Source organism: Rhinolophus sinicus, chromosome 14 (assembly GCF_057876585.1).
Source record: "Rhinolophus sinicus isolate RSI-liver-muscle chromosome 14, RSI-T2T, whole genome shotgun sequence".
In the NCBI taxonomy this organism is placed as follows: domain Eukaryota; kingdom Metazoa; phylum Chordata; class Mammalia; order Chiroptera; family Rhinolophidae; genus Rhinolophus; species Rhinolophus sinicus.
The window spans coordinates 180,831,951-180,852,551 of NC_142514.1; the positions used below are offsets into that span (position 1 = coordinate 180,831,951).

The window sequence follows — 20,601 nt, forward strand, 5'->3', positions numbered from 1 at the left end:
TGAAGAAAACAGCTTTTTATTTGTTACTATAAGAACCAATTACAGAATCCGAGGTTAAAAAAACGGACAAAAGATCTTTATTTCTGAGAATTGGCGTACAAAAGGCGGAGGGGACATGGGAGGGAAGGAAAGAGCGAGCATAGGCTGCGGTTGATGCCAGCTTAGGGGCCTCAAACTCCTTAGTTTCCTAAGGACACCCAGGAAGAGAACCCCCCAATTAGGGAAAAAAAAAAAAAAGACATAGCAGTCATGGCAGTGCACACCCCCCTCCCCCAACCAGGTACCACCACCTGATGTTTCCTCTTCCCCTCCCCCATCCCCTTTCACAAAGGGAGGCAAAATTTTTAAAAAATTAAAAAACCCTCCCCCTAAAACTGTCCAAGACAACTGTGGGTCCTACCCACCAAAAGAGGCTAGGTTCCCACAATGGGCTAAGTTCCTGCAGCCGGCCTTCCACCACCAGGCTTAGAAAAGCATGGGAAGGGGACAAGCCTTGAAGTGGTAACACCAGAGGGCGCCCAACCCCTCCAAAGACAAACACTTGCTCCCTCCCTCACTCCTCAGTCCCTTTGATACTTAGAGGGAAGGGAACCTGGGTGCCCTGGGCATCCACTCTAGTTTTCAGCCCACCTCCCTTCCCCATAGATGCTCAATCCTCCAGGACAATGGGCTCATTAGTGCTGGCAGGATGTGAGGGTGCAGGTAGAGGGACTGGGGGCCGCACTGCAATCAGAGGTGGCTTCACCTTCAGGGGCAAGTTGGGCCTGCGGGCAGCCCGGCGCATTTCCAGATGGGTCAGAGCTTTCCGCAGGGCCCTGGCCAGGAAGAGAAGAAGGAAATGAAGCAGGCTAAGCTCCTCAGGGTGAAACCCCATGTTCCACACAGCAGTTCTTCTGGCCCAGTCCTTCCTGGCATCCCCACCCTGCACCCAGTCTTCCTGGATCTGGTCTTGCTCAAATACTCCTGTTTCCCACACCCACCAATCTGCGCTGTCAACCTCTGCCCCTCCCATGATGGGCTCCCTACCTGGTATCTTTTGTGGCCACAAACACAACTGGATTGGGGGCATCAGCTGGGTTTAGTTTCTGTCGCTTGGCTGCTGGCTGTGAGCCTGAGCGAATCCCTGAGGCCAGAGGCCTTCCATTGGCAGAAAAGGGGACCCCTGCCCCTGCCATCTGGAAAAGGGTGGGACAACACGAGATGGCACTCTTAGACTCCTATCAGAAATGAAAGCCCTAGATGATGTAATACAGAATTGTACACCTGAAATCTATGTAATTTTACTAACAATTGTCACCCCAATAAATTTAATTAAAAAAAAAAAAAAGAAAGAAAGAAATGAAAGCCCACCCAACTCCACTTGGCCCACTCCAGGCTGTCAACTCACAGTCTCATAGGCCCGTTTCACCATAATGCCCCCCAGCCCCCGGTTCTGGGTCAGCTGGTTTCTGTTGATTGGTGTCTTGGTACCCCGAGGTGTTTTTGGTTTCAGAGGTGCCTGGGCCACTGCCAGGAAAAAAAGCAAAAGTTAGAGAACTTTCACACTTTCTTTTCTCTATGCAGTTTTTCTGGGCATCCCCAAAACTCATGATGAGGGAAGAGGAATGACAAGCAATTACCAATACAGTTTACTCTTGAACAATGCAGGGGGGTAGGGGTACTGACCCCCCACACAGCACACAGTTGAAAATCCATGTATAGTTTTTGAATCCACAAAAACTTAAAACAGTATTTCAAAAACCACACAGGAGTGTGATCTTGTCAAATTAGTATTGTCATACTGGATAGCTTCTGAGAAAACATTATTAACCTACAAAAGTACCATTTGTTAGGCTAACTCTCTTAGGGCTGAATGGAAAAGAAAAAAGCAGGGGAGAGATTTTGATCCTAAAAGGACTGAGAGACTGATAGCACCCTAACTGGGTCCCCATCCCATACCCAGATCTTTGACGATAGTTGCCAGGGGCAGCCGCACCAGAGGGTGAATCTTCAGTGGAGTCTTGGCAGCCTTAGGAAGTCGAATGGAGCCTGGAGAACAAAGATGAAAGCTCTTCAAGGGGCTTCACTGTTCAGGCCTCTTCTGGGGCCAGGAGCCATGTCTAATTTCTTAACAAAGCCCTGTGGCCTACTATCCCTACTGTGTTAAACATCCAGAGGGAACGCTGGTCTCTCGCCAGTCCAACCCCGACCCTGCCACTGGCCCCAGCACTCCTGAGCTTACACTCTGCCTTGATGGCATTGGCATTGATAGGGGCATAGGGTCGTCGGGCAGCCCTCCTCGGCTGTAACAGGTCCCTACACATGCGTCTGGCAAGACGGGTCAGCTTCGTGGTCTGGAGCAGGAATGTTTGCCTGTTCTTAGCCAGCAGCTTGGCCCGGTTGGCGCTGGTTGTATAGGGGGAGAGACTTTGGGCTTCAGGTCTGGACAAATGACCCCTTGAGTGTGGCTCCTGGAAGGACACGGGAAAAGGGAGGAACAGATGGACACTGAGGCTCCCTTCTTTCTTCCATTCTCTGCAGAGGGCAATTTTCCCGACTGATCTCTTTACTGCCATCCCTACCTACCTGACTCCCAAACCACAATCCAATACCCCCCCACACACACACACACACACACACCAAACTATCACAATACATGCAGTTGGGTGTTCAGGTCTTTACCTAAAGCTCACAGTCAATATGGTCAATACTGCTCTCCCCTTCCTGCCCCCATCAGTCCTTACTGTTGTGCCCCGAGCAGCCCCCTCAAGCTGGGTTGGGGTCTTCAATCCCCCGTACTTCTTCCAGTAGATCCAACAGGAAGCACAGAGGCGGCACTGCATGTTGGGTGGGCCCCAGGCGTACCACTGGGCAGACTGTGTGGCTATCAGGGCACCGAGAGGAATGCAAGGTCAGGGGGAAACATACCATTTGAGCCCCTCAGGTTCACAGACCAGAGCAGACTTCTCACCACCCCCAACATCGCTGTCCCTCCCTGGAACTCACTGTGGCAGCTCTCGCAAGTCAGGCCCTTCTGGAATCCAGCCCCATTCATGCCAGGTTTTGAGCCCACAGAGATGATCTGGTTAGGATTTGGTTTGGTGCTGAGAGGGGCAGGAAGGAGAAGAAAAGGAAAGAATTCAGGAGAAAGAATCCATTTCCACTCCTCTCTATAATAATTTGACCCTGTCTCCTGCCCATCTCTAATCACTGAGGAAAAAGCACAGGTTGGAGAAAGAAAAGGAAAACATGCCAGGCTCCCCTACCCATCACACTTACTAGGTGGGGATGTAGACCTGTTTCAGTTTGCTGTCTGCTTCAGCAGCTTTCAATCTCTTCTGCAGGAAAGAAAGAGAAGGATCAGAGCATCTTAGCAGGAGGATGCATCAACTTCAAAGGCAGAGGTGAGTAGGCGGCCTCTGGTCCAGTCTCCCCAGCCCAAACCATACCTGCTGAATATAGCGGTCTGTGGTTTTCCACATGTAATAAAACTGGACTATGCTCGCAAGTGACTTCCAGGGTAGCTGAGGGGGACAGAGGGTAGAAGGATGAGCTAGCGTCTGGCCCCAGGTCCTGGTTCCCCCACCTGTCATCTCTTCCATTTCTCCTCCTAGCCCCATTCACTTACAAAGTCCTGGCGAATATCATTGAAATCCTTCCCGTACTTCTCCAGGGCCTCCTCAAACAGCATGGCCTCCGAGGCAGACCATTCCTCCATCTCATCCCGACACAGCACTGGCCCCCCCTGGGGCACCAGCGTTGACATGGCCTTCGCCAGGTCATACCCATTTCTTTGTAATGTATCCATTGCGTGAAACTACAGGGAAAGTGGGAAACTGCTGATGACCTGAAACCCTCAGCATGCTCCCCTGCTTTTACTTTCTAAATGCACCCACTTGCTCAGACACACCCTCCTCTCCTGTCCCCAGGCCCTGCAGATCCCCACAAAGCCCAGCCTGCCCAATTACCCACCAACTTCTGCTCACCAGGGTGATATCTCGGGAGGCAGCGGCTGCACTCATGTGCAGGCTTGGCTGCCGAATGGAACTGCTACAATCTAGGGCTCTTGCAAAGGTCCCCACCGCTCTAGGAGAAAAGTTAAAAGTCAGGAAGGCAAGAGGAAAGCGCAAGTGGGCTGAGGGAATAAGCCAGATGAGAAAAAAGGAAAACACCCATGCCAACAACAAAAAAATAATGCCCACCTCTAAGAACAGGACTCAGAACTATGTCCACACCTCCCCCAGCCCATCTTCCCCAACCACCCACCCCTCACCGGGCCACCACGAGAAACTGATCAATCTGCCGGTCTGTGAGAGGGTTGTCTGGATCCCAGACTTTCATCTCCATCTTCTGCTGGTTCCGGTTATCAGATTCTCCTGGGGCGATGGCATCATGGGGAGAGGGAAAGGAGAAGAACAGGTGTCTTGACGTTCGCAACAGCACCTGGGTCCTCGTCTCCTGAGTGGATTCTATCAGCCACCTCAACTCTCAGGCTTCTCTTCCCAACTGTGCCCACTCGCCCCTTCCAGGTTCCTGAGGTCTCATTTTGTCAGGGTCACAGCATAGAGCCACGCAGACTGCACTGCACGACGCCAGCGCACACGACTCACAGAGACTATGATGTCACATAACCCAGGAGCCACACGGCCTGTGCCATTGCTTACCGTCTGCCAGGCGGTCTGGGATCTCAGCTTGGTATTTGCAACCAACTCGGATCTCCCCCTGATCAGCTAGAAGTGTCTTCTGTACAGGGTCAAACACCAGGGAGTAAAAAAAGCAGTCCTGGAGATGGGAAGAGAGGAGGTAAGCAGGGCAGCAGTCCTCACAGGCATGGGCAGTGGGGTACACCCCGAGTTCCCAAGACAGGCAGTCTGTCAACCTGTACCTCATCGCACTCCTCCTTTCCTCTCGCCTTTGGGGGCAATGCCCAGTCCCCTCCCTTTTCTCCCAACACCTCTTGCTCACCTCCTTTTCCAGGTACTGGCTCAAGATATCAGTCTCATTCAAGAGGGTCACACTGCATTTTCCCCTACAGGAGAGGGATCAGAAGACCCTGGGTGAGCTCCTCATGCCCTCTCCACAGCATCCCCAGTACACTACCCCTCCTATCCATCTTCTAAATAAGGGCCTGCTGGCCACAGCGGCCCCACTTGTCCCATACCGTATGTGGGTGGCTGGTAACGACTCAAACTGCCGAGAAAGGAAAAGCTCCCGGTGCTTCAGCTGATGTCGCTGCTGCTCCGACACCCCTGGCTGCTTTGATTCCTCCTCAAACTCCCCTGAGAGATGCCGGAGGAAGAAACCAAGTCAGAAACTAATCCAGAAAGAAGCCACCTCAGACACTCTAGCCCAAGGAGAATACTTCCTGTCTCAGCTGTTTCTCCCACACCCCCCAGGCATCTGCCTTCCATACCCTCACCCCCTCAGCTTTCACGCTTGGCCCTCTGCCCCATCAGAGATGCTCCCAATTCTCCAGCACTAATGCTCTGAGGAAGAGCTGCTGAGATAATGAAGAATGCCACAGAAATCCGTCCCAAACCCAGGTGCCAATGCTCAGACACCATTCATTAAGCACAAATCTGCCCACACCAGGCCCAGCAAGAATATCACACTTGTCTCTTTCTTGCTAAACCAGCCTGAGATCCAGAAACTCAGTAAGATGAAAAACACACCACATGAAGTTGTGTTAACAGTTCCTCTTTTCAGAGTTCAGGAGACTCTTTGCTCTTAAACATCACCGGCAACCCTAACTATCCCTCACTTTCTACTTGGCTAATAATAGTTTGTGGGGCTTTCAAGGACAGCACCTCTCAAGCCAGTGCCAATACGTTCCTCCCCAAGTAAGTGTTAACTTGCCCTGAAACCTTGGTGGAAAGGGTTAACCTGGCTGGGCACCAACTAAAGTGGGAAGGGGCAAAACAGCCACAGGCCCAGGCTCATTGGTGCATTGTTCCCAACCTGGGGGGGGGGGGGGGGGGCAGCAGGCTCCACCCCTCGCCTGTGCGCTCCGGAAACCTTGTGCTAAGAGGAGGGGGACCACACCTCCCACACCCCCCCACACCCCTTCTGATTGGACAAGGCCAAGGTCAGCCCCTGCCAGATGGGCCTGGAAACCCCAAAGGGCCAGAGAACTTGGTAGGCCCGGCTCCTCCTTAACCCCTTCATGCCCAAAACAGCCTGGAAGAAGGAAAATAATTTAGGAAGGAGGAAGAAGAAGAAGGGGAAACTCAAAGCAGGAAAGGAAAAGGACACTAAAGAAAACTGAAGGAGGTATATTTTTTGAAAGAACATGAAAGCATACAGAGAAGGAAGACAGGGCAACAGGAAAAGAGAAAGACATAAAATGGACTAGAGGAGAAAACAGGAGCGGTGAGAAAGAGGAAGAAGGGCAAGAAAACTTTCCTCACGTCCTATTCTGTCCCTTCAATGTAGTCTCACCACCTGGTGAGCACAAAATAAGCTTCCCTGCTATGCAGGCTTCTAAGTACAGCTTCAGCTTCTTCACCTTGACCTTCGGCCATGACCCATTGTCCCAACATACCCAGAACTGTCCCCAATGGTCCTGCTTCTCTAAAGCTCCTCCTCATGCCCTATTTAAATACTATCATCTCTTTACCCACACCATTCACCTATACACACTTACACACAAGCCATGTTCAGGCTCTCCTTATCATGGTCTCTTCACGCTGCTTCCATCCAACGGTTAAAAACAGGCCTCCCTCCACAGAACAGGCATTTCCCACCCCCAAACTCACACCCCTACCTTGGGCATGCACCCAGGAGAAACACCTGCAGGGACATGCCCAGGCCTCAGATCATAGGGAAGGGGAGGAAGGGGAGCGGAGGGGAGGGTGGGGGTACAAAGACACTCACTGGCATTACTATCGGCCAGGCTGTTGAGGCTACCAGAAATATCCCTTCGCCGGAAAAGGCACACAACCTTTGCCTCCACATTTCCATTTGCAGTCTAAGGGGGGGGAAATGGCAGTGAAAACCGGTCATTTGAAAATAAAAATGCACAAAGAAGAGACTAACAACAATAAGTTTCTAAGGGATGTAGAAAACACCCAGAAATTAGGAATGAGACTTACACTTAAGGACAGACGTCCAAACCTCTTTCTTTAGCCCACAAGAGCTAGAACACTAACGTTCCCACTAAGCTCTAATAGCCAGCCTTTCCTGAATACATTGAATGAATAAATGAATGAATGAATATGAATAGGTACTTAGGATAGGTTTCTCTCCCCCCCTCCCCTTCCACCTGAAGTTAGAGACCTAAGAAAACAGAGTTCACTTTGGGGAAGGGGGGTTGGAGGGTGGATTCTGTCCCACTCACCTTGTTGAGCTCCTCAATCCGTCTAACCAGGTAAGGATTGCTGGAGGAGTTCTCAAAATAGACGTAATCTGTAGGAGGGGGTGAGGAAGAACCGAAAAAATCAGGAGAAGACGGGACAGCCAAAGTACTAGGATGGGAGGAGACCAAAGCAGGCCTGGGAGGGCCAAAAGTAGGTAAGGGTCCAGGTAGAGAGGACGCTGAAATGTGGAAGTGGAGAGACTAAGAGAAAATAAGGGATGCCCCCTACACCTGGCCACCTAGTTCTCAAATCAGATCCTTCATTCAAAAGTGAGCCTTAAGGAAGAAACAAGAAGCAGGGGGTTCCCCTGAAGTACCAACTCGGCGATGGGGTTGCACCCTAGGCTCAGCGAAGGGAGCAATTATTGTTCACTCTAGCGCAAGGCCCCCACCTTTGTGAACCGAGGCGCACAATAACGCCTGGGAAGAGGAAACCTCCCGGTGGCTCCCCCGCAAGTGGCAAAGCGGTCGCCCGGGCCCTTCGCGCCCCTTGCCTGCCTGTCAGCTCCTTTGGAACCACTTTCCCAAGCCCCGCTCCCCGGCCCGGGGGACCCCACACACAACCCTGAGAGTGCCGTCGGGGCTGCCCGCAGCCGCTCCGCGAGCCTCGGCGCCGGGTCGCGTCGCCGTCCCCGCACCCTCGCTCCCCGTGCCCCCGGTTCCGGTTCCGGTCCACTCTCGGAACCACGCCGCCGGGGGCCGAGGCTCTCTCGCCCAGGGCCCCGCAGCCCCCGCGCCCAGTACTCACCTCCCACCCGGTACATGTTGGCCGCCATGGCCGTTCCCGCCGCCGCCTCCGGCCGCACAAAGGGGTCCGGGAGGCTCGGGGGGGTAGGGCTCGGTTCGAGACGAAGCCCGGAGCGTGGGGCTGGCGCTTCGCGGAAGTCTCGGTCAAGCCCGCGCAGCCGGCACCTCCGCTGCCTCAGCCGTCGCGGTTCATCTCGGTCAGCGCTGTCGCCGCCGCTGCTACTGCCTCACACCGGGGACGCCGAGGCCGGCGCCGGTGCGCTCGGCTTCTTCCGGAACGAGCTCGGCTCCCGCCGGCCCAGAGCCAGGCTCCGGAGTCTCCCGCCCTCGCAGAGCCCCACACTTCGGGCTCTGCGGGCCGCGGGGAAGGCTGACCCTGCCCGCCTCGGGGCTCGCCTCCTTCCGGAACACCTTCGGTCGATCGGGAGAACAAGGCCCGGCGCTCGACTCAGGTCGGAGAGCGAGACCCCACAGATCGGCCACTTCCGGAAGCAGTTCGGCTCCCTCCGGCCAACCGGGGCCCCGCGCTCGGTTATTTCCGTTGCAGCTCCGCCCCTCCTCCGACGCCGAGAGGAGTTGGGCTTAACTCTTTCCTCGCGGGAGCCACGCCGCTCCTCCTGCGGCCCCGAAAGACTCGCATGCCTGCACTTCGCGGGGTTATTTGCAAGTGGCTTTGCCTGTCATTTGCATGAATGGTCTACGCACCCTTACCCTTTCCGCGCTTCTCTTTTCCTTAATCCCCACCCCCACAGGGCCCCGGAGGCGCCCAGCCTCGCCCCACAAAAGGACTGGGAGGCGACTTTGCTTTTGGTTTATTGCCCCTCAGCAGGCTGCGGGAATCAGGGTCCAGGCTGGGGCAGCCCGGCTCAGCCAGCGGGTCTATACAGTGTGTGCAGGGGTGCCGTTGTCCCCCTCCAGAGAAATGCGCGATCGGGAATGTCTCCAAGTCGAAGAAAGGGTCGGCTCCTGGTCCAGGGGTGTCGGGTGGGGCGGGGCAACGCCGCGGGACTGGTGGGCCCGGTCTGGCAGCGATCAGACGTCCAGAGAGGAGGCGGGGGACAGGGAGGGGGTTCGAGAGGGCGTAACAAGCGCCGGCCCCGCGCCCCCGGCACCCAGCACTCGCCACTGAAAGATGCTGGCGTCTTTGCCACCCAGCGAGATGAGGTGCGAGTCGTCGTGAGTGAATCGAACGCTGGTCACGTGGCTGCCGTGGCCGCCGTACACAAGGCTTGGCGCCTGGGTTGGGGGAAAGGTCGAGTTCCGGGAGCTGCGCAGCCCCGGGCCCTGCTCGCCCGTCCAGCCCCGGAGGCTCCGGGAGGCCTCACCTTGGCGCGCGCGCACGGGTACTGGAAGAGGTGCACTTTGCAGAAGTCGTCTGCCACAGCCACCACGCGCTCGTTGTGGGAGCGGCACAGGGAGTTGATGTCGGTGCCATCCGAGCCGTCCGGCCACACGCCTAGCACAGTGGCTGGCCTCAGCCCGGCCTCCTCCCCGCCTCCACCCACAGCCCAGAGCTGTACCGTTTCTGGCGCTCTGGCAGCAGCGGCCACCCACCGGCCGCGTTCCTGGCAATCCTTCCCGAGGGAGGGCCCGAGGGGCCTCCTGGACTGGATCTGCCAGTATCATGATGCCCACCCCTCCACACACGCCCAGCATTCCGAGCCCGGGGCAGGCTCCACCTGCCCCCCCATCCCTCCTGCAGGGTTCCACAACCCTGCGTCCCTGCTCACCATAAACATGGAAGCCCAGCACGCAGGTGTAGGTGGCCCACTCCCGATCTCGGCTCTCATAGCGATTCCTCAGCAGCTTGCAGCCTCCAGCCACATCCCCTGGAGACGGAGCCCACCGAGCTCAGCCCTCACCCTGCCCTCAGTGGGGAAGATGCCATGCGGTGAAGGCCAGATTGGAAAGACTGGCTTGAGGCAGTGGCATGTGATCTAGTCACCTTAGCCCAGGCAAAACCCAGCCCCGTTTGCTTCCTGAGTTCTTGTTGAAGTTCTCCTAACAGCTTCTCATCAGTTATTCCTCCCTAGATAAGGCAATCCCTCCACACCTGCCCTGAGAAACTTTTCCAAAACAGTCTTTTCTCAGTGCATTTTTCAACTCCCTCAAATCCTTGTGGGAACAAGAAAAACATGGTGTAAAACAGTGTGTGTGGCTTTTTTTCAAATCACAAAATTTTTCCTATATGTAAAATTCTGACTCCAACCCCATGTCCACCTCCCCATCTAAAAGCTCCTCTGCCTGGAGCTCCCTGGTTGATCCCCTCCCAACCAGGAGGAACACACACACACACACAAATAGAACCCACCCCAATTACCTTCTCCCCATGCCCACTCTATTGCCACTCACAGTAAAGGATCTCATAGTCCCCAGAATTGGACATGATGAAGTTCCCATCCTTGGACCAGTCAAGGTGAGTGATAAAGCTGGAGTGACCCTGGAGCAAAGGTTAAGAGGCTAAAAATGGAGCTCCCGTTTCTCATCCCCAGACCTCCCTTAATGCACTGGACCCTTTGAGGAGTTTACTTGCTATGGCAATGTCCCACCCTCCACCCCAGTTTCCTCACCACACAGCGGCCAAAGCGGCTGGACTTGGCACCATCACTGGAAACGCTATAGATGTAGATCATGTTGTCATGGGAACCGATGGCCAGGTACAACCCATCTACAAAGACAGTCACTCAGACAGGAAAGGGCCAGGGAGCGGTCTGGGTCCGGGGTGGGGATGGCTCCCACCTGGGCTGTACCGAACCACTGAGAGCTGCTCATTGCCATCAGTGAAGTCAGACACGATCTCTCTGGTCTCTGTGTCCAAAACCAACCACCTGGAAGGGAGGGGAGCGGGAAGCAGGTGTCCTGGGCAGCATGGGGGCTGGCAAGTTGGAGAGACTCAGACACCCCCCCAGAAAGGCTATGAGGTAGACAAAGAGGTAACCACTGCATTGATATGCTGGGAAGTGAGAAGAGGCTAAAGGGCAGGTAAAAGCTGAAGGGTTTCTGAGAAGGAATATAGGGCTGGACTACAAGAGCCTTATGGAGTCCGTAAACCTGTCACTTCCCTGTGTTAGTCTCCCCACACCCATCCCACGCCCTTGTCTATCCTGAGCTGCCACCTCCTCCACTCCCCAGCTTGGAGGGAAGAGTGGTTGGGGAAGGTGTGATGACAGTTGACACAGGGGAGCAGGGGGGCCCAGGTTGCAGGGAGAAGCAGTGAGGAACAGGACGGTGCAGTTGGGGCTCCTGAGCAGTTAGTGATAAGTCTCCTTCACACCCCCTCCCATTACCAGAAACCCTTCCCATAACTCCTGCTTTCCCCTCCCAGGAGTCCTGACTCCCTCTCACCTCCCAGTGTTCAGTCCTACAGCCACAACTGCCCCACTGGGGTGGAAGTCAGCACAGAGACCAGTCTCCTGAGAGAGGAGAGAAGGTGAATTCAAGAAGATGCCTTTCTAGTGAGGGAACCAAGACAGACACCTTGATCGGTGTCTTGATAGGGTCAAAGCCTCCTCCTCCCAAGGAGGAGACAGGAGGACAGGGACAGTAGACCTGGGGTGGAGGCAGGGTGTCACTGGAGCCTAAACGGCGGGTGATACTCGAACATTTAACAGCCAGAACTGAGGCCCCCAGCTAGGCTGAAGATTAACCATCAGTTGCTGGATCAAGGGAAAGTCTGGGGCGTTGGGGGGCATTGGAGGCATCGGCATGGAAGAATGAACATTTTAGTAGCGTACAGCCATATATCAGTATACACTGGCTGCCCCTGGGCAGCAGAATGAAAGGGGATATTGAGGAAAGAGTGGTGGCCACAGGAGTCATGGTGGATGTGGCACTGGGGGTCCAGGGACACAGGGCTCTACCTTGAGGTCAATACTCCAGGCCAGCGCGTGGCCCTCCCCATCCCACAGGCAGAGCTGCCGGTCATGGCCACAAGTGAGGAAGCGGTTCTGGAAGGGATGTGTGCACAGTCCCCAGAGCTCGTCCGTGTGGCCCTGCAGCAGAGCATATGCTGTCACCTTTGCCCCGCCCCAACAGCTCTTCCCGCCTCCTCCCTAAGCCCTTGGCCCCCCAACCTGGATCACAGGGGAGAATCCCTGGGCCAGATCTCCCCTCAGCAATGCATTCTTCGTGGTTCCCACCAGCAGCTCAGAGCCCAGCCCCTCAGCAATGGCCCGCACAGCCCCAAAGTGTTCAGGAATCTAGAGTGGTGGCAGAAAGTCAGGGGCCCACTGGCCCTTCGCCGTCCCCCTCCCTCCCTCAACCCAGTCCAGCCCTCACCTCAGTCTCCTGGAGGGCCACCAACCCAGGCCCCCACTGTACCAGCCGGCGGTCCCGCCCACCACCACTCAGCACGGTCCCATCCCGCCGGAGACACAGGGCGAAAATGGAACCTTCGTGAGCATGGGCCTGGGCCACAATCCCGTAGGTCTCTGTTGGCAAAGTCCTGGGTGGGTTAGGCTCTTGGGGTGCAGGGAAGTGGGGAACGGGAGCAGTCTAGTCTGTCATAATAAAGTAATAACTGCCAGCATCTGAGTGCCTACTGAATACCATCTCTGATCCCTGGTTATTATTCTCCCCAGTTTACAGACTGGACAACTGAGACTCAAAGAAGTGAGATAACTTCCTAAAGGCCAGACAACTAGTGGCAACACTGGGATTTGAACACAGGATCTGGCCAACACCAAAACCTCAGCCCTTTACCCCTTGCCATGCTGCTCCCTACCCCTCTAGACTGGCCCCCCAGAGGGCCCTACTGGGGTCCACAGAGAACTATCAACTCACAGCAAAAAAAATGGGCAACCCTCTGTTCCCACAGACCCTCTGGGGTACTAGACTTCCCAGTTGCCACCCACAGCCACATACCTTTGGCCCCACCCCTGCCTGGGGTCTTGCAATCTGAGAGGCTCCGCCCCCAGGTGAGAATGTTCCCCTCTGAGTCCCCAGTGAGAATGTCTCCATCAGGGAGGAACACAAAGCAAGGGATAAACTTGGGTTTCTTGTATTTCTAGGCGAGAAGCAAGCAGAGAGCAGAGGGAAGAGCAAAAACCAAATGTCACAGGACAGTTGGGAGTTGGGTAACATTAGGGTCCTCAGACCAATACTTCCATCTCCACTCTCCCCTCCCTGACCACCCTGCACACATCCACACCTCACCCCAAAGACACCCTGTTTCCGGGTGAGGGCCCCGTTCCCAGGAACCCCTGCTCCACCACTCCAGTTCCAGAAGTGGACATGGGATTTCCCGCTGGTGACAATGCAGCTGCTGTCACGAGGGCTGAAGCCAACAGCCAGGACGGAGTCATTTGTGCTCTGAAGGGAAGATACTAGATTCAGCCACCCCAAGCCCTGAGCACCCTCACTCTACTTGACCCTCTTCATTTGCATCCTGACAGCTGGTCTACAGAAGTCCAGAAACCCCTTCCTTCCAGACCCTCGTCCCCTAAGAGCACTACCCACAGTCCCTCCTGATGAGTCACCCCAGGGCCTCACACATTGCCTCCTGTGAGGTCAGAACTTCCGTAATCCCCATTTCAGCCTCGGAGAAGCTGGGAGGCTGGTCCCAGGTGACCCAGCCAGAAAGGAAGTAAATGTGTGGCTAAGTCTGCACTCTCTGCATCCCAGCACTCCCACCTCTCCACCCTTGGTGCCCTGCAGGCCTCCTGGACGCCTCACCTTAATCTCAGCCAGCTTGGTGCCCCGGCTGCAGTCCCACACAGACAGCATGTGTTCATTTGAATCATCCACCACACAGAGAAAAGCACCCTGATCCTAAGGATGGGGACACATATCGCAAGAGCTGAGTGTGGCCTAGAGGTCTAGGGATTCAAGGTCATTAGGCAAGGGGCGCCATCAGAGGTTGGGAAGGCAGGAGAAGTGGACACAAGTCCCTTTCTCAGGAGAACCGGCTGGGCACGGATCAGGAAGGCCAGAACTTCTGAAGCTTCCTAATGAAGTGCAAGAAGGGGCTTCTCAGACAAGGAAGATGGGGGTCTAGAGGCTTTGGGGCCAGCTTACCGCAACTGAAAAGGCCAGGGCCCCCACACCCCGCTCAAAGGCCCCCAGTCCAATCTCCTGCAGCTTCAGCAGCGTCTCTGAGTCCCAGACATGAACCACGGGCTGCAGAGGCTGGAGTGGGAGAAGGGGTCAGGGGCACAAAGGGAAGCTGGGCTGGAATTTCACCCTGTCCGCCTGGGTTTGATTTTGGCCTTACCTTTCCATCCTTATCCACTCCAGCCGTCTGTCCTGAGGCTACACGAACACCATCAGGGTGAACGGCCAGGCTAAGTGGAGGAGAGCACACTCTAGGGAAGGGGTTCAGTCTCCAGACCACCCAGGACACCTTTTCTACGCCTGCAGAGCAGCAAGGCAGCTCCTCTCTCTGCTCCTCCACACCCACCCAGGCCCTCTTCCTGCCAAGCCCCCAGCCCCTTGCCTAGAGCTGCCCACTCCCAGGCCCCAGGCCCCTCACCATCGAACGCAGTCCGTGTGCCCCCGGTAATGTCTCTGGCCGCCACCTCCAGGACCCCCTGGGCCTCCCCCGGGCCGGTACAGCACTACCACACAGGCAATGAAGTAGACTACCTCCCCAGAACGCAGCACAAACAGATTAGAGCGGGAGTCCCGGCCCCTGTACCCGTAACTGGAATGGGGGTCACAGTCAAGGAAAGGGTCATATCAAGGGCAAGAAGAGGGGAGCAGGGCAGAGCTTTTGGCTGGCAGTGCCATTGGCAGAGGATGGTAGGGGAGGATTCAGGTCTCCCTGTCCCCGCAGACCCAGGAGCAAACCATAAAGGGGAGGGGGAGTTCCCAAGATGGGAAAGATGGTTCCCATAGGCCTGGAGGGGGCAGGATACACCCAGTCAAGGCTGAGGGTCTCCGGGGGTGGGCCGCTGGGCAGCTCCTCAAGGCTGCGGATGCCAGATGGGATGTACATTGTAATTGGGCGGCCGCGAAGGAACATCTTCACTGAGATGCCTTCTACAGAGAAAAGGGGGGGTGTCAACCACCACCCTGAAGCCTCCCTCCAAAAAAGCCAGAGCAGAACTCTACCCACCGCACCTCACAGGTACCCCAAAGTAACTCCTGGGGCTGTAGCCCAAACCCTAACTCTGTCATCCAAATTGTTTCAGATGCTTCTGTACTTACCCAAATTGTAATTGCTCCTCCGAGATCCAGGACCCCCAGGGCTGGAGAGCGGGTCTTTCCCCCAACGGCTGTTGGGAAGAGAAAAAAAGCATAGGGATTAGGGTCGGGTCCCAAGATATAACTGGGGAGCGGCAGGACACAGAAAAGAGGTTACTCCAGAGACCACAGTCCCTCTGCAGGCTTTAGTTTGCATTCTGGGCATTTAGCTCCATTTAAGAAATGAGAAGATTGAGACTAAAGGGGCTGGGCACGCGGCACATGGCCATAAAGCTTGTAAAAGGCAGTGCGGGACGACAGGGAGAAGCCGTTTCCTCCAGACCACCTGGGCCCTGGCTATGGACTTTTTCATTTCCCCATCTACAAAATGGGACCAAAGTGAACCTGGAATGTACACCAGCCCTGACTTTCAGGGATCCTGAAGGTAAGAAAGTCCTTATCTCTCAAGAGAAAAGTGACAGAACAATTCCAGAGATCACTGTCATTAGATAATAATGTGATAATATCTCTTCGGAGAATAAAAGAGAGACCAAGGATAGGGCTAGAATGAATGCTCAGGTGTCCTGGGACCTGGGCACACTCTGACACAACTATGCTCAACCGCTAGGATGTCCCCTTGCTCTCGAGAAATAAAGCCTGGTAAATTGGGGGTGGGGGGGAGGGGTTGTGCTGACATTCTTAGGACAGTCAGTCACCCAGGAAATCATGAGAGCTTTTGGAAAAGTCTCTGGAATCTTGGGAGGTATGTTATGATATGGTGGAAAAGGTAGGGGAACTGGAGTCAGGAAGAGTTGGGTTCAAATCCTGGCTCTAGCTGTGTCACCCCAGGCAAACAACTTACCCTCTCTGAGCCTGCTTCCTCACCTGGACAGTGAACAGCATGAGACCACCTACCCCCCAAGGATGTCGTGGGGACTGAATGAGATGGAGGAGGTCGAGGGTTTAGCACAGTGCCGGGTACACAGCAGGCGCCCCAGGAGTGCTTGTTCCTTTCTTCCTGTTGGGCGACGAGGTCCCCCCACCCCGCCCAGGGAAGCGAGTGAGGGATGAGGAAAGTCAAGAGCCTGAGCCTGGGGTGGGGCAGGTTGGGGGAGCCTCGCCCACCTCTCTGTGCTCCCTGACCGCAATAACAGGTTGGCCGAGGAAGCTGCCTTCCGGGAGAGTTTCTGTCGAGGCCTCTCTGAGGGGGATGAGGAGGAGGAAGAATTTCTCCGTGCCCTGATAGGAGCATAAGGAGCAGGTGGAGGTCATTCCCTCTAATCATGCTCCCAAGTCCTCCACCGCTCCCAGCCCGTGCCACAGGACACTCACGTGTCAGCGCGCTGGGGGGGATGCACAAGCCTGAGGATCCCTGGGGAGCCAGTGCCCCCAGGGGAGCCAGTGCCACTGCTGCTGCTGCCCCCTCCTTCAGACTGGGTCCCACTAGGCTCTTCACTGCCCCCCTGCGGGTCTGGGGGCCCGTTGCTCAGGCCAGGGGGTCCAGGGGATGGCTCCATTTCCACCTCTGTCTCTGTCTGGGTGCCTCGGCTCACCAAGGAGAGGGTGCATGTGTGTGGAAGTCCTGGAGGGGCTGCAGGGCTGCTGGGGAGACAGTGAATCAACCTGATGCCCCTAGAGGCCTCAGGAAGGATGAAGATGAGGGCGTGACAACATGCATACCTGTCCCATCTAGGAGCTGGCATGCCAGAGTCCTGCAGGGAGGTGGGGGGTGCCTGCAACCGCAGCAGGCGAAGGGCTTCTGCGAGGGCGGCCTTTACCAGCTCCATCTCCTTTTCCTGCACCTGAAGCCGCTGACTCAGGGACTGCAGGGCCTCGTGAGCAGGGCCCTTGCCTGGGAAAGGGACAAGAAACACTCAGAATGTACCACCACCTGGGGAAATGGTTGAGGGGCTTCTGTCTCCCCCCAGCTTCGCATATGCCAATAGGACTGCCCCCTGCGAGCAGCACCAGGCTTGGAGGCTCGCCCAGAGGGGAGGAGACGGGTGGTAGAGGATCAAGGGCCTCCTTCTGGCAGGGGAAGCGAGGAAGCTGGCAAAGCTCCCTTCCTGCTGCCATCCCAGCCTCCGCAAAGACAGGGTGTACCATGCAGTACCAGAGGGGAAATATGGAGTACTGCCCAGGAACGTGGGAACCACAGCGGGAGGCGCAGTCCTGGTGAGGGACCACAGGGGTCCCCCCCGCCCCCCGCCCCAGAGCTGCAGGGAAGGCAGAGAAACTGAGAAGTTGGTACCAGCAGAGAAGGGGGACACAAGAGTACAGTCATTATGAGGACTCAGAGGACCAGGTGAAGAAATCTAGAATGACAGGAAAGGGCATCAGTAGAGGCAGTCGTAGTGAAGGTCTCCGGGTAACAGTGGGGGTCAGAAGTAAAAAGATCCGAAATACCAGCAGAAGGGGCCCAGAGTAACGTAGGGGGCAGGGAAACATCGAGGGGCCCCGAGTAACATCGGGGGTAGGATGACACTGGGGATGTCCGAAATGACAGTAGGAGGACAGTAGGAACGACCTGAGAACAGTGGAGGATGCTCAGAGCCCCTGGGGCCGAGGAGCACGCGGGGACGCCAACAGACGGCCGTCGGGCATTGGCAGCGCTTGACCTACGGGCCGAGCGCTGCGGGAAGGGGCACGCCGCCCGCCCTGCCCCGTACTCACCGGGCCCCCCGGCCCCGTCCATCTGGCGCCCCGGTTTGCTCCGAGCGGCGGCGACGGAGGAGGCGTCTAAGCCGTGGGAGCCATGGCCAGGGAGACGGGAAGGGGAAGCACCCCGGGGCGCGGGCGCAAGGGTGCCGTGCCGCCCCCCGGGGGCGCTGTCGGACTCGGGGAAAGGGCCTGGAGGGGGCGCTGTGGGAGCGGAGGACGCAGGCTCCGGGGCCCACCGGGGTCTCTGGTTCTCCCGGGGCAGCTCTTGGCTCCCGGGGGTGGGGTGGTGGGGCGGTCCGGGGCCCCAGAGCCGCTGCACAAACAGGCGCCGGACGCGGAGCCGCCAGGAAGCGCGGGAGGGGGGGCGGGACGAGGGGGGGGGCCGGGCAGCCTGGTAACCCCTCCCTGTCCGGGCCTCTCCGCTCAATACGGGGCGGGGCCAACCCGATGACCCCTTGGCCCCCGCCGTGCCTCAGCCCTCCAGGCCCTTCCCGGATCCCCGCCCCCGGACTCCCAGGGGACGCCAGAAACAGCGGGGCCCTGAGGTCTCCGCCCTCCAGCCCCTAGCCCCTCGGGGCAGAGCCGACCAACTCCTTCCCTCTTCCGGGAGGGGCCCGGGGCGGGGCTTTTCCTAAGGGGCAAGGCCAAGGCATCCTGAATTGGGGCGGGTAAGTGACAGGGTGGCCGGTTATTAAGGCTGAGGGTGGGAGGATTCCCAGGGTATTGGGGTCAGGGTGGCATTAGCCCAGCTCAAGCCTGGCGGGGCTGACTCGGCGTCCTGCCCCGGCCAACCCTCCCCTTATAGCTCTGCTCTCTCGTGAGCAGAGATGGTAGATGGCTCTTGTGCTGCCCCTGGCGCTGCCCCTTCAGCCCCGCATCCGTCTGGCTCAGGGGCTCTGGCTCCTCTCATGGCTACTGGCGGTGGCCAGTAGCCTCACCCTCCTCTGGAGCGGGCATCTCCTGGTCCAGCTGTGGCACCTTGGCACTTTCTTGGCTCCCTCCTGCCAGTTCACTGCCCTGCCCCAGGTTGCCCTGGCAGTGGGGGCGGTGGCTCTGGGCACAGGTCTGGTGGGTGCAGGAGCCAGCAGGGCCAGTTTAGATGCAGCTCAGTACCCTCCCTGGCGAAGGGTCCTGGGCCCACTGCTGGTGGCCGGCACTGCTGGAGGTGGAGGGCTCCTGGTCCTCGCCCTGGGGCTAGCCCTGGCTGTACCTGGAAGTCTGGATACTGGGCTGGAGGAGGGCCTGGGGGCTGCCATGTCTCACTACAAAGACACAGAGGTGCCTGGACACTGTCACGCCAAACAACTGTTGGATGAGCTGCAGCTGAGGCACCACTGCTGCGGACGCCATGGGTACAAGGATTGGTTTGGGATCCAGTGGGTCAGCAGCCGTTACCTGGATCCGGGTGACCAGGACGTGATTGAGTGAGTGACTTGCTTCTCTCCTCCTCCTCCTCTTCCTCCTCCCTTGAAACCCCACCTCAGCCAGACAGGCAATAAATGGAGCATAGTGATTGAGAGAATGGGTTACCAGCTCTGCCATTAGTTACCTATGTGACCCAGGGCCCGTCACCAAACTGCTCTGGGCCCATTTCCTCATCTATAGAATGGAGATAACAATAGCACTTATCTTACAGAGGTGCTGTGAAGACAGATGGATTATACACGCCTGACACATAGTAAACCAATCAGTAAACTGTCTTACTCTTATCAGGCCTCTATCTCCAGACACCCTAACACCCCTGCCCCTCCCTTTGCAGCCGGATCCAGAGCAATGTGGAAGGCCTATATCTGATTGATGGGGTCCCTTTCTCCTGCTGCAACCCCCACTCACCCAGGCCTTGCCTGCAAAGCCGGCTCTCAGACCCTCATGCCCACCTCCTCTTCGATCCCCGGCAGCCCAACCTAAACCTCTGGGCCCAAGGATGCCATGGGGTGCTGCTGGGGCACCTGCAGGAGTTGGCAAGCACACTGGGCAGCATGCTGGTTGTCACCATCCTGCTGCAGGTGAGTCAGCAAAGCGAAGCCTCCCTCCATCTGGGCCTCCTCACTGCCGCCAACCCTGGGGCCCCTGGAACCTCACTGACCTCTTTCCCCTTGATTTCCCCCACAGACTCTGGTGCTCCTGGGCCTGCGGTACCTGCAAACTGCGCTGGAGGGGCTTGGAGGAGTCATCGATGGGGAAGGAGAGACCCAGGGCTATCTCTTACCTGGTGGGCTGAGAGACATGCTGAAGACAGCATGGCTACAGGGAGGGGTTGACCACAGGCCAGCACCTGAGGAGGGCCCTCCAGAAGAGGCACCTCCTAAGGAGGGTCTACCTGAAGCCTAGTGGCCTGGAGCTTGGGGTGGGGAGGACGGTGGGGTGGGGGGCAGCGGACAAGACTGGAAACCTCACAACTTACCAACGCCTCACGTGGTAGGGAAGCGGGGAGGTCCCTGGGATTATAGGGGTTAAGGATAGTCAGTGAGCTGGACTGGGCACGAGAAAAAAAACAGGGGTCCTAGGTCCTAGCCCTTGTGACCAGAACCACCCAGGAACAGAAAAAAACAGGGTGATGGGAAAGTGATACAGGAAGGACTGGAGACTGCTTCTGGTGCAGACTCAATAAAGCTTTTGGACTGAAGCCACTGATTTGTCTCTTCAAGGGGGGTGGGGGCCCTGAGAGAAAACTGATTTCTGTCTAAGAGAGAAGCTAGGACTCCAAGGTTTTGGATCTGGCAAGGATCAAAATGCAA

The 20,601-nt window shown here is 56.7% G+C and overlaps 3 protein-coding genes across 4 annotated transcripts; 1 reads left to right on the forward strand and 2 right to left on the reverse strand.

Annotated features, from left to right (window-relative positions):
* MTA2 (metastasis associated 1 family member 2) lies at positions 1-8,556 on the reverse strand. The gene is made up of 18 exons (XM_019713923.3): positions 8,082-8,556; positions 7,316-7,383; positions 6,853-6,946; positions 5,141-5,258; positions 4,945-5,008; positions 4,644-4,761; positions 4,253-4,355; positions 3,966-4,065; positions 3,608-3,796; positions 3,429-3,503; positions 3,259-3,317; positions 2,986-3,083; positions 2,724-2,863; positions 2,222-2,450; positions 1,939-2,028; positions 1,388-1,506; positions 1,027-1,175; positions 1-815 (listed from the first exon to the last, which is right to left on the reverse strand). The coding sequence occupies exons 1-18, from the start codon at positions 8,107-8,109 to the stop codon at positions 650-652; spliced, it is 2,007 nt and encodes a 668-aa protein (XP_019569482.1). The 5' UTR covers positions 8,110-8,556; the 3' UTR covers positions 1-649.
* Positions 8,557-8,877: 321 nt separating this feature from the next.
* EML3 (EMAP like 3) lies at positions 8,878-18,010 on the reverse strand. Of its 2 annotated transcripts, none has more exons than XM_019713921.3 (22): positions 17,876-18,010; positions 16,883-17,054; positions 16,535-16,801; positions 16,328-16,441; positions 15,227-15,294; positions 14,935-15,058; positions 14,550-14,720; positions 14,292-14,361; positions 14,096-14,206; positions 13,754-13,849; positions 13,235-13,390; positions 12,944-13,085; positions 12,359-12,510; positions 12,154-12,279; positions 11,941-12,072; positions 11,426-11,493; positions 10,820-10,908; positions 10,651-10,748; positions 10,433-10,520; positions 9,811-9,909; positions 9,406-9,536; positions 8,878-9,316 (listed from the first exon to the last, which is right to left on the reverse strand). In XM_019713921.3, the coding sequence occupies exons 1-22, from the start codon at positions 17,895-17,897 to the stop codon at positions 9,113-9,115; spliced, it is 2,700 nt and encodes an 899-aa protein (XP_019569480.1). In that variant the 5' UTR covers positions 17,898-18,010; the 3' UTR covers positions 8,878-9,112. The 2 variants fall into 2 exon arrangements, with proteins under 2 accessions (XP_019569480.1, XP_019569478.1); XM_019713919.3 differs by having other exon boundaries at positions 16,535-16,804.
* Positions 18,011-18,328: 318 nt separating this feature from the next.
* Positions 18,329-20,489, forward strand: ROM1 (retinal outer segment membrane protein 1). The gene is made up of 3 exons (XM_019713926.3): positions 18,329-19,287; positions 19,623-19,869; positions 19,976-20,489. Exons 1-3 carry the CDS (start codon positions 18,698-18,700, stop codon positions 20,192-20,194), a joined length of 1,056 nt encoding a protein of 351 aa, XP_019569485.3. The 5' UTR covers positions 18,329-18,697; the 3' UTR covers positions 20,195-20,489.
* Positions 20,490-20,601: the final 112 nt, after the last annotated feature.